This window comes from Leguminivora glycinivorella, chromosome 25, assembly GCF_023078275.1.
Source record: "Leguminivora glycinivorella isolate SPB_JAAS2020 chromosome 25, LegGlyc_1.1, whole genome shotgun sequence".
Taxonomy (NCBI): Eukaryota; Metazoa; Arthropoda; class Insecta; order Lepidoptera; family Tortricidae; genus Leguminivora; species Leguminivora glycinivorella.
Window position 1 is genome coordinate 7,267,515 of NC_062995.1, and position 13,349 is coordinate 7,280,863.

Sequence of the window (13,349 nt, forward strand, 5' to 3'; positions counted from 1 at the left end):
ATCAGTGTTAGAAGTTAAATAGGCAAAATCTTATTTATATAAATATATCGTAATTGGTAAGTTTTATTTAAAAAAAATACTACTACTATTAAAAAGGTACACTATTTGTGAAACCTTTATGATAAAATGTTTAAACATAAACTAATTAGGTACTAACTCCGAAAAAATCAGCCTAAATCACATACTAAAAATCGGCATTGTCCTGTTTTTTCACACTTTTCCGCCATTTTATCTTAATCCTTAAATAATAAATAGTAAATCATTATATTATTTAATTGCATATTAAATAATAATAAATAATGAATAATAATTAAGCAATAAATGTGATTTTGGATAGCTACATATCGAGCCACGGGCCATCAAATATATGATGCATATATACATCACCATGCATTTAAGGGTTAAGCCGGGTCCACAGTGGCCGCACGCCCTGCGAGGAAAACGTCTGTGCTCATGCACACACGTTTACCTCGCCCGAGCTTTGCTCGCCAAGATGGCGGCCCTCAGTCAGCTGTTCAAAATAGTTCTGCACATATTTATTTCCGTGGCACATAATGGTTTTCGCACTGTACGGATAGTGTATAGCCGGCTATTAACTGATTTTCGCAAACTCTGGTGTTTTAGCTTGTTCTATCAAAGACATATATAACTACATATAGACAGATAAAGTCTTGTCCCTTTCTCACAAATTCAAAAGTCAACATGACAGAAAGGGACAAAACACTTTTTAACTAATCTATTCAGTAACATTTTTATGAATAAGGGGGTAATAAAAAACCGCACCTCGGAACCGTAAAAAAATGTATAGTTAGATGTCATCTCACCTTTTGGTTAATTGTGGGCTAGATGGCGCTAATATTAATATTTGTCAACTTCAACACACATAAAGTTAAGAACAAGCTATAAAAGCTTGTTCAAATCATGTACAGTACAGTCTGACCAAAGAAAGTAGAAATTAAAAACTGAAATCATCATAATGTCGTCCCGTTTTCTTACACATATTGATTTGAAAGGGATGACACTAAAATGTTGCCACTTTTTAATTTATACTCTTTTTGGCCAGACTATAAAATAAATAGTGTCAGGTCAACTGAGGAGTGTCTTTTCAAAAGGGCTTATTTCCATTTTATCTTTTTTTTAAACTATGAATGCAGTTTTTCTTAGTATAGAAAATTACGTGTTGTTTTGAGATTATAGCTCAAAAAGTCTCGCCTTAATCTTTAAAAAAAAGTTTAGAACAAATTTTGAAGAATGTGTAATGTGGATAAACCAATGTATGTAGTACAACAACATTGATATCAACTAACTTAATACAAAATCCAAAAATAAAATAAAACTATTTTAAAATAATAACATTTACGCTACAAGGCCACAACAAAATGGCTTAATTCCCAAAAGTTCGCATCAAAAGTGCTTAATTCTCAAAAACATATGGTAATTAAATATTGATTTAGGTACACATGTTACGTTTGATGTAATCATAGCATTAACGTCAACTTACAATATTACAATTTTGAAAATTAAATATTAATTTCAAAATCAATACCGTGGAATTATGTTTTTCTCGAATTCCCAAAAAAAGTTCAAAGTGGAAATAAGCCCTTTTGAAAAGACACTCCTCAACTATGAAATGAAGTTATTATAGCAGTGTAGTTCTAGAGTAAAGTTTATTTTATTATTTTTAGCGCATTTAAGTAAAAGTTTGTTTTTAAAAAGGTTTTTTACTTTTAATTTATTATCGTTGTAGTGTTAGTTTAACAAACTATGGATTAAAGCAAGATGCAAATTATTCAGTAAGTAACTTTGTTTTGATTGAATGTGTTTTTAATGTAATATTTTTTTTATAGAAAAAATACAGCGTAATTTTGGCCATATTAAAACTGTAATTAAACTTAACTATAACTTAAATAAACGAAGTATTTATGTTTGTTAATAATTATTATAAGGCATGTTATGTTATCATTTAATTAATAAAAATAGATGTTTTCAAAATACACAGTGTATACTTGTCACAAAATTAGGTAAGATATCCGACATATTTGTGTCATGATTTCACAAGAATTTAGTTTAAAATTGCCTTGTAATTTAATTTATTATTATTATAGGCAGGTTCATATCTTATCATATTCTTTCAAGTCAGACCCAAGCCCATGGCAGTATTTTTTCCACTATTAAGGCTGGCAACAGACAGTCTTAGATTTCATAATCTTATAAAATTAGATGGACTGCCTTGCCACACACATTCTTAAAAGTCTGATTATTTGCAATAATAGGCTAGTTTCCTACTAGTCAAATCAGCTTCTTTTTAAGAAATGTCAAAACGATTTGCTAATATGGAATTACTATGAAATACTGAGGACTTGAAGAGTGACGTCACGGTCAATTGATTTACTTTTTATCTTTCTTTTTGACTTATTAAATAGAAATTATGTTTAAACATAACTATTGTCCATGTTTTTCTTCTAATTACGTTGGGCTTTATTTCGTGCACTGCATAAAATATTTTATTTTAAATATAGGAAACTAGCCTATCGCAAATAAGACTGCGTGTGGACAGTTTGGAAATCCGTGGTGAGCGTCAGAATGGCGGGTGTACATCAAGCAATCCTGGTGCGGTATACGTCAGGAGTTAGTCAGTTAGTGCCAGCAATGTGCCAAATGTGCGTCAAAATTCGAGCAATGTGCTCTTTAAACTACAGAGATATTTAAGAAATTAATGATACCCGCCATTCTGACGTCAGGTCGGCGGGTGCACTTCCAGTTCTAGCTAATGCCTACTCAAGGGTGAAAGTACTGCCTAAAGTTAGTGCTCGCAATGTGCTTCCACATGTATGAAGCGCAAACTAATTCAGAGAGCCGTTTAAGAGTAATATGGGATTGAATAAATATATCTTTAAACGCCTGCTGAAATAAAATAGCAATGTTCATTGCCTGCAATGCAGCGCAAAACATGCAAGCACCGTGTACTCGATCTGATTTGATAAGATTATGAAATTTAAGACTGTCTGTTGCCGGCCTAATCTCTTCTAATCTTAATACCTACAGCTTAGAAAACAAGAGCGTGTCGGGCCACGCTCAGTGTAGGGTTCCGTAGTTTTCCGTATTTTTCTCAAAAACGACTGAACCTATCAAGTTCAAAACAATTTTCCTAGAAAGTATTTATAAAGTTCTACTTTTGTGATTTTTTTCATATTTTTTAAACATATGGTTCAAAAGTTAGAGGGGGGGGGGACGCACTTTTTTTTCCCTTTAGGAGAGATTATTTCCGAAAATATTCATATTATCAAAAAACGATCTTAGTAAATCCTTATTCATTTTTAAATACCTATCCAACAATATATCACACGTTGGGGTTGGAATGAAAAAAAATATCAGCCCCCACTTTACATGTAGGGGGGGTACCCTAATAAAACATTTTTTTCCATTTTTTATTTTTGAACTTTGTTGGCGTGATTGATATACATATTGGTACCAAATTTCAGCTTTCTATTGCTAACGGTTACTGAGATTATCCGCGGACGGACGGACGTGACAGACAGACATGGCGAAACTATAAGGGTTCCTAGTTGACTACGGAACCCTAAAAAGAGTAGACATATGGAACAATTTTTTTTTACCATAGCAACACTTACTTTTCTTATACAAAAGTGACTCAATAGTTGCCACATGCAAAACGATGGCCCCTATTATTTTCAACCCTTTTTTTGCCGGCCTGTATTACCTGTTGCAGATGTTTAAAAAATAATGCGCAATAATATTTATTTTTATTTAATTTTATATCGCAAAGTTAGGCATCACTATGAGATTGCCAGGAGTATATCGAAGGCCCAGGGCTCCGCTAAAGGCTTCAGAGCGCTAAGTCCGCTTGGAACGGTGCAATGTTGAAACTGAGTCTTTGGGCCCTGGAAAGAGAAGTAGTCATACTAACCTAAGTTGTCAGTGATTTTTCGAAGGTTTACTGGTGAAACCTGATAAATCGAGATAATTTGTCCTTGAAATAACAACATTGTGGAAATAGCACATAGTTCCAATTTTAAAAACCAGTTTGCTCAATATCGGGTTTCACCAGTAAAGCTTTGTACAAAATTTCCAAAAACGAAATTTACAAAAATCTATAAAAAAAACGTTACAACATTTCATGAACATGTTTAACAGTTTCGCAACCAAGAACCCGCCTAGTGGGCACTCGTGAACTTTGCTCAGGTGCTGTAGAACCCGCTAGGCGGGTTCTCGACATACAAGCGGACGGTTATGAATTACGACCTGTTTCTGACGTTTTGTCTGGTAGTGAATAGGATTGCGATCTGTATAGGAGAACATCCGGACATAAAAAATAAATCTAGTTAAAAAGTAGACCTCCATCTTAGTAAAAATTCATAATCTTAAAAAAGATTTATATGCAAGCTGTTAGTTGAACCTGACAGAATTTTCAGATTGAACTGACAGATTGCATACAAGTCTTTTTTTTAAGATTATGATTTTTTAAGACTGTCTGTGCCGTGCCTTAAGACCTCCGCTATCGCTGCGATCAATTAGTGCCGTCGTCACTTTTTCACACGAAATTGCGTTTCGAAATTGGGTTGCACGGTAGAAATCGGTGTATTGGTAACTTACCTATATCCACTTTCAATGTTTCTTCCCCCGTCGTCCCAATTGAACGTCGTTGTCTATTTCCTTCTTCATTCGCAGTTCTGTGGGTTCTAGTCGGTTTTATTAGGAAACCATACAAGTCGGTAGTTTTCTTTTGATTGTGAACTTTAATAGTGTCTGTTAAACATAGAGGAATAAGTAAGATAAGAGTTGTAACTCCATACATCAGTAAATGCAAGTTATTTGTAGTGACATCTAGCGTCATCCATACGTCAATCACGCGTCAACTAGCGTAAATTATCAGAACTGCTACTTGTCAATAGATGTTGTGACGAACGAAAAGTCTAATGCTCAACAAGTTTTAGCTAACATTACAATAGTGTTAATCAGTATTCTGTTTTCAATTCCTTCTGCTTGTAATATAAGTTGTAAACTGTTTCAATATTATTTTTTTGGCAGACGAGACACTGACGACAATGTTGACACCTAGTGTCGAGTAGTGGTACTGATAATTTAAGCTATTTGACGCGTGATTGACGCTAGATGTCACTACAAATAACTTGCATTCACTGATGTATGGAGTTACAACTCTTTCCTTACTTATTCCTCTAAGACTGTACTAATGAGATGTATTGCATTAGTTAGAAAGTAAGTTATGCATGTAAATATATGCCAATGTCAACTGCATGTGAGATCAATATGTTTACAAATAAAATATTTATGACTAGCTTTTGACCGCGGCTTCGCTCGCATTAGAAAGAGACAAAAAGTAGCCTATATCACTCTCCATCCCTTCAACTATTTCCCTTAAAAAATCACGACAATTCGTCGCTCCGTTTTGCCGTGAAGGACGGACAAACAAACAGACACACACACACTTTCCCATTTATAATATTAGTATGTATTTTAAACTCGTAGTGCCTAAGGCTACTTGTCAAGATGTGTCTGAAAACTTATGGACCCACCCAGATAGCCCCAGAACTCATCTTCTCCACTACTCTCTTGATTCCGCTCGGCAATCCTCCATCTCCGGTTTGGTTCTAATTCGTGTGTTCCATTGCTTAGGGAGTATGCTGTTAAAATCAAAATCGCTGCAGACTTAGCTTGGTATCACTAAAGTACATTTAATTTGTAAGAGGCTGTAGTCACAGAAAATAATATGACAACCCCCCCCCCCCTCCCCTCTGTGACCAAGCGTAGTATTTAGACCCCCCCCCCCCTCTAAACATGTCACGTAGTTTGGGTACGTTCCCTAAGCACTAACGAGCAATTTTTGGTCTAAGAGCCGATTAGGCGTCGATATATTTGGGGAAACCCTAAGAATTTATAAGTTTGACAAATAGGCAATACTACGCTTAGAATAAATTTGAAAGTGGAAAATTACTGCCTAGGGTGAAACTTGAACCTACGGTCACTAGTTCGATACTCCAGCGCTCTGCCAACTGAGCCACCAAGACTTCAACTAGGCCAATTAAAAATCAAACTATCAAATGTCAGCGCATCGTAACTGGTGACTTACCAGAATTTCCAATATGATTTGGAACTGTTGCCGTTTAAGTACCTATAATGCTATAAACTGAAATAGATACCATACATTAAAGGAAAACCATCAAGCCCACTGGTGGCGAAGCCGGGAATCGAACCCTGGTCTCCAGCTATCGCGGCTGACGTGCTAAACCGTTGCACCACCTCGACCGCCGAGGTACCCGTCGAATTTTCTCTAGTGTATGTTACCTCTGAAGGCTAGGCGCCTTTGACCAACAATTTTTAAAGTTGGTTATTAAGTTGAAAATAGGCCCTCTGTAACGTACCCTCCATGAACCTGCTCAATACTTCTTCCTCCTTCTTCATTGAACGTTTGAATCTTTTAACCCTCTTTTCATCTATCCAAAGTTTAGTTCTTGTGGGTTTCATTAGGAAATCATAAGTGACCATCTCTTGCTGGCTTTGTGTTCTCTTTCCTGCAAACAATATCGGTAGGTATATGTTAATGTATAACAGAATTAACACTTTGTGAGACAAAAAATGGAGCACTGAGGGCTCGTGAAATTCGTTCAATAATATCTCCAGTACTAGCGATTTAAATTCTACTAACAGAATCGAAAAGAGTGGTCATTACCACTAGTTCTAAGATTACTAGCCGTCCTTTTTAGGGTTCCGTAGTCAACTAGGAACCCTTATAGTTTCGCCATGTCTGTCTGTCCGTCCGTCCGTCCGCGGATAATCTCAGTAACCGTTTGCACTAGAAAGCTGAAATTTGGTACCAATATGTATATCAATAACGCCGACAAAGTCCAAAAATAAAAAATGGAAAAAAATGTTTTATTAGGGTACCCCCCCTACATGTAAAGTGGGGGCTGATTTTTTTTTTCATCCCAACCCCAATGTGTGATATATTGTTGGATAGGCATTTAAAAATGAATAAGGGTTTACTAAAATCGTTTTTTGATAATATTAATATTTTCGGAAATAATCGCTCCTAAAGGAAAAAAAAGTGCGTCCCCCCCTCTAACTTTTGAACCATAAATGTTTAAAAAATATGAAAGAAATCACAAAAGTAGAACATTATAAAGACTTTCTAAAAAAATTGTTTTGAACTTGATAGGTTCAGTAGTTTTTGAGAAAAATACGGAAAACTACGGAACCCTACACTGAGCGTGGCTCGACACCATAGCTGGGCATTAACTCGTTAATCCGTTAATCGTTAATTAACGAAGTTAACATTTCGATTAACGGATTAACTTTTAAGTTAACTTGAAAAAATGTTAACGGACTCGTTAACTTCCGTTAAATTTTTCCGAGTCCGTTAATCGTTAATCTAGTAGGGCACAGGCGCCATCTGCGCTGCGAAAAACACGTTCTGAACGCTACTATAAAAGCCCGAAGTACGGCAAATCCTATGATTTGCCGGTAAATCCTAGGTTTTACCGATGTCGATTGCTAAAAGTCCGAAATATTACCTAAAAAAGTATTCTTCACGTGGATTTGCTTTTACTAACTTTGATTCGGTGAATCCTAAGCTTTACCATGGCGACTGTTGTAGTGATACGGCAGCAAATTCGAGCCCTATTTACGACTAGGGTTTGCAATCCGGATATTCGAATATCCGAATTATTCGAATATCCGCCAATATTTTTATCCGAAAATATTCGAATAATCCAAGTGAAATTATCCGGATAAACGGATAATTTCTATAAACATTATTTTTTATTTATAAGTAATATATTTAATAGATAGACGTCACTGAAACCGATTTCGATCAATTCTTAATACGGACAATGTTATTGCTAACAAGTTAACACCTATTTATCTTCAAAATCAAACTAATATTTACAAAACAAAGAAAGCATTCGTGGACAAGAAGTAAGCAGAATGCCTCACCCCACGCACTCAGTTCTTATCAAATATTCGATTAATTGGATGATTAAAAAAAACAGAAAAACGTTCAAGTATTATTTTTTAATATGAAAACGTTACCCCAACCTACTTTCATTACTGCTAATAGCTAACGTGAAGTTATCTGTAAAACCGTACTTAATAAGGGAGATTTATACCTAGATTTCCTGGTCCCTTGTTTTTTTGAAATTGAAATTTAGCGCCTCACTCCGAATTTAGCTGTTATCAGTTCCATGGCAATTTAGTACGCCAGAATTCCCTCCACTTCACTAAGAAATATAAGGCATTTTCCTTTTAAGTCCTTAGTTACATTCATACACAAAAATCGGTCTAATTACTACTTATACTTTGAAATCTTAGTCGATCTACTGATCAGCTTGGAAACTAAAACCCATCAAATTGCTGCCGAGCAATTTGAGGCGTTTTGGATTTGAATATTTAAATAAGTTCGCCTTTGTACCTCCTCCTTCTTCATTTTTTAAAATTTTATGTCTTGTATATTTTATGTTGGTGGGACAATAAAGAATTTACTTACTTACTTATTTATCACCTCTCCCCTTCCATTGGTACTTTGGTACCAGCCACTGTGCAACTAAGGTCTAAAATGATCCACACCTGGATAGGAAGTGTCTTCGACTAATTGGTCTTCTCTTTTTTTGGTTATTCTGTTTTGAACGAGTACCTATGCTCAGTTGCTCATTCCTGTTCTAAGACCCTAACCAGGACGCTTTTGTTTAGAGCCTACGAAAAGAGTTTTCAACTTTTTATATTAAGTATCCGATCCGGTCCAAGATGGCATCTGGTACGGGCGTAGGCATTTATGCAAATGACTAGTGACTACAGTGGTAGTATCAGCATGGGCAATTATGCCACTGTCTTTTAAGCCGAGACATACGCAATAATTACCTGTGTACATAAGAATATAGTTAGACAAACCCAAGGAAAGAATATCTATATACTCAGCGACAGTCAGGCGGCACTCAAAGCCTTCACCTCGCCCAGAGGTGACTCTTGACTGGTATTAAACGGCATCCAAGCTCTTAACAAGCTTGGAAGGCAAAACAAGGTGCAACTGGTATGGATACCTGGGCGCGATGGCTTCATTGGCAATGAAAATGCTGATGAACTTGCCAAGGCCAGGTCTGAAGACAACGTCACAAGGAACCATTAAAACGGCTATGAAGGACCATACAAAGGCTAATCACCAAAAAGAGTGGGATGCCCTGGTAGGTCTGAAGCATTCAAAGCTCTTTATGCGGAGGGTAGAATCTGGATGGAGCAAAAAGCTAGGAAAGCTAGGCAAAAGACAACTCCAAATTATAACGGGGGTGTTCACAGGCCATTACGGGATCAAAGTAATGTTGGCCAAGATGGGACACGCTGACTACACAGATTGTCGCATGTGCGGCGAAGAGGAAGAGACCGTCAGACATCTAATGTGTGAATGTCACGCCCTCGCCAGACAAAGAATGAAGAACTTTGGAGCAGGCTACCTAGTAAAAAGGACATCAGAGAGCTACCCATGAGCCTCATCATCCGATACGTGGAGATGGTCGAGAAGCTCCTGAATAGCTGAAGGATCTTAAGATCTAAGGGGGTAATTGCACAAAAGATCCCGATGGGTCGAAGTGTATCCGGAAGGGCCCCGCAGATTTAAGATAAGATGAGTATCCGATCCGATCGAGCGAAGGACCGACTCCTATACATTCTCGAAATCATTCAGGGCCGCCATCTTTGATTTTTGCCTTTGACATCCTTCCTATATCCGATATCGGAACGGATAATATGACAACGCTGTATCGCCTATAACCATCATCATATCCAATGATGTTGTCTCACGTTCCACTCTACACAAGCCATCCTCTCTACCATCCATTTCCAAGGTAAAGGTGTTGTCAGAAAAACTTCTCGTTATACCTAACACCTAACTATAATCACTACTACTAACTGTCTTATATCGACAGCTCACTATCTGATTGCAAGATTCTAGTCATAGAACTAAAGATAGAGAGCTAGGTGTGTTTTAATTTCTACAGTTTGCTGATTTACGCAAAAAATAAATAAAAATGTAGGTAAATTTCGCATTATGGCGCTCATCTATCTCAACCGTTATCAATTCCACGCTTATACGCACCTGTAACATTAATTTTGTTCCATTTAATAAATTATCCGAAATTATCCGAATTATTCGAATATTCGAATAATAAAAATTGTATTATCCGAATTATTCGAATATTAAAAATCCGTCGGATAATGCAAACTCTATTTACGACCACATTCGCTTCCCTAGCCTCTACCGCCCAAAGTGCCACAACAGTCCCGTCACCGCCAGCATCTCTCCTGACACAGCTCTTGGCAGTAGCTCAGGCGATCACTGCCTTCCACGTGCAGCCTAGAGTTCAATAGGCTAGCTGTACTTCGGCCTTTTACAGCAATATAATACGTTATAGTGGGTACTGATGAAACTAAATATTTAAAGAAAAGTTCATTTTTTTTCATGTGTTAACGGATTAACGATTAACTTACGTTAAATTTGTCGAAATTATCGCTTTAACGATTAACGAAGTTAACTTTTTTAGTAACGGATTAGCGATTAACGAAGTTAACTTTTTGATTAACGGTGCCCAGCTATGCTCGACACGCTCTTGGCCGGTTTTATTCAAAAATAGCATTACGTCGTTTTCCACTTTTCCACAGACTTTCGAACGGCGAATTCGTGCGTTCCAAATTCAAAAATCGATCCCCTGCTCCAGGAACGGATCATTAAATATAAATATTATCTTGTATAGCGACCACCCGCCTAGCGGGTTGTCCGACATCTGAGTAAAGTTCACGGGCGCCCATCAGACGGGTTCCTGGCAGTGGATGTGTTAAGTAAATCGTTGTGCTTAGCCCATGTGCTATTATTTATTTTTACTTTCCGCACCGAACGACCTTACTTATTTGTAGTCGCAAATATATTAATTAAAAACTGAAATAGATATCATACACTAAAGTAAAACTGATGACGGAGCCGACAATCGAACCCGGGGTCTTCAACATACGCACTAACCTGCTCACCAGCCTGGGCGGTCTAACTTACCAGCATCATTTTTAACTCCGGTTTTTGGATCGGTAGTAGCGCATTTAAAGACCTGTCCACTGGATTTTATTACTTCGAGACACATATCTGCTGACTCTGTAGATGTCTTCAAAAATTCTGGATCAATTGCCCAAACGACGTGAAATACTGTGAAAAAGATTTTTTCGGTACATATGGTGCTTTTTCGCCGCACTAGCACCAGGTCGACTGTTCGCGTTTTTGACAGACGGTAACCAAGAGGGGGTGGGCGGCACTTTCATCGGGGAGCAGGAGTAGCCATACTGTACGTTAATACTCTTTATTACTGTGATAGTACGTACATTTCTTGTCAGGTCGAAACTCCAAAGAGCCATCTGTACGTACAAAAAAACGTCGTACCATAAACGTCCGAAAAGAAATTCGAAACTTCGATAGTGTTTTAATTTATTATGCCTCGTTTTTAATTTCCCCTTTCGCACTTGTATAGTACTAATATACTATTTCAGTAGGTACACATGCTGAATTTTTCCGCACTAGTATGCAAAAGTGCTTCTTGCCTGGTCGTAACTTCAAAGAGCCATAAATATACATACCTACCTACCGAAAAACGTCGTACGATACACATATAAATAAATATAAATAAATATTATAGGACATTCTTACATAGATTGACTGAGCCCCTCGGTAAGCTCAAGATGGCTTGTGTTGCAGGTACTAAGACAACGAATATACAAATACTTATATACATAGAAAACATCCATGACTCAGGAACAAATATCTGTGCTCATCACACAAATAAATACCCTTACCGGGATTCGAACCCGGGACCGCGGCGTAGCAGGCAGAGGCCAGACCGGTCGTCAAACATGCGAAAAGAGTATTCGTAACTCGCGTCGATTTAAAAGACTCCCTTCAGTCGTGTGTTAATTTATCGCCACTCGTTTCGAATTTATTTTTTTACCCAGTTAATAATAGACAACTTGCCTCCTAGTCAAAACAGCTTCTTTTTAAGAACTGTCAAAACGAATTTCAACGTCTTGCTAGTATGGAATTAATATGAAATCGAATTGAGTGACGTCACGGTCAACTCAGTTACTTTATATATTTCTACCTGACTTATTAAATAGAAATTGGATTTAAAAACAACTTCTATCCATGTTTTTCTTATATTTATCTGATGCTTTATTTCGTGCATGGTATAAAATATTTTTCCCCTCACTAGCTGGAAACACGTGTTTTGTCCTTTAATACCAGCAGGTAAAAACGCATTTTATCCACTAGTGGGTAAAGTAATTTGACCTTGAATAAAGTCAAATTAACTGCTTTAAAATTGATAAAAGGAGGTGAATCTAGTAATAAAGATGATTTACCACCTGTGAACTACTGGAAGCAAGTGATAAACGCATTTTTTGCGTTGTAGTTTCCTCGCTATAATGAGGGGAAAAGTTTTGTGTTACACTCGGGTGCAAATGTATTTTACTTCTCGAGTGTTAAAAAACTCGCAAGTTCAGGATTCTATTCTCGAACCACTCGCTTCGCTCGTGGTTCAACTATAGACTCCTTTCACTTGCTCGTTTTTCAATTCCACACTCGGCGTTAAAATACAACTTTGCCCCCTTGTATAACAAATAACTATTATTACTGTGATAGTACGTACATTTCTTGTCAGATCGAAACTCCAAAGAGCCATCTGTACGTACAAAAAACGTCGTACCATAAACGTCCGAAAAGAAATTCGTAATTCGAAACTTCGATAGTGTTTTAATTTATTATGCCTCGTTTTTAATTTCCCCTTTCGCACTTGTATAGTACTAATATACTATTTCAGTAGGTACATATGCTGAATTTTTCTGGCCTGGTCGTAACTTCAAAGAGCCATAAATATACATTACCTACCCACCGAAAAACGTCGTACGGTACGATACACATGCGAAAAGTATTCGTAACTCGCGTCGATTTAAAAAAAACTCCCTTCAGTCGTGTCGTGTGTTAATTTATCGCCACATGATCGCCAGTCGTTTCGAATTTATTTTTTTACCCTGTTATAGCTTAAGACATTAAGTTAAAATTTGTATGAAATTACTTTGCACTCTTGTGGATAAAATGCAATTTTGCTATCTGTTTTCAAATACTTAATTCTTTAACAGTTGGTGTGGTGAAAAATATTTTAAGTTCAGTTAAGTTCCCTATTTAAACTTACCAAATATAATACAAATAGGGAGTCCAACCATGTTCGGAAACGAATTACGAATGCGATAAATTATAAGTAATTGTATAGCATAATTTCCACTTTTATTTGAGG

The 13,349-nt window shown here is 36.8% G+C and overlaps 1 protein-coding gene across 1 annotated transcript; it reads right to left on the minus strand.

The window, feature by feature from the left end:
* Positions 1 to 3,758: 3,758 nt before the first annotated feature.
* LOC125239551 lies at positions 3,759 to 13,270 on the minus strand. Its single transcript, XM_048147174.1, has 5 exons — positions 13,248 to 13,270; positions 11,069 to 11,215; positions 6,402 to 6,551; positions 4,615 to 4,767; positions 3,759 to 3,902 (listed from the first exon to the last, which is right to left on the minus strand). The coding sequence occupies exons 2-5, from the start codon at positions 11,151 to 11,153 to the stop codon at positions 3,856 to 3,858; spliced, it is 435 nt and encodes a 144-aa protein (XP_048003131.1). The 5' UTR covers positions 11,154 to 11,215; positions 13,248 to 13,270; the 3' UTR covers positions 3,759 to 3,855.
* Positions 13,271 to 13,349: the final 79 nt, after the last annotated feature.

Bases quoted from the DNA above. Each gene is read 5' to 3' on its own strand.
- LOC125239551 (XM_048147174.1), bottom strand. From the start codon at position 11,153: ATGTGTCTCGAAGTAATAAAATCCAGTGGACAGGTCTTTAAATGCGCT. The intron at 6,552-11,068 runs GTAAGTTAGACC...TATTGTTTGCAG, and splicing joins CGGAGTTAAAAATGATGCTG to GAAAGAGAACACAAAGCCAG. The intron at 3,903-4,614 runs GTAAGTTACCAA...TTCTCTTTCCAG, and splicing joins AACATTGAAAGTGGATATAG to GGCCCAAAGACTCAGTTTCA.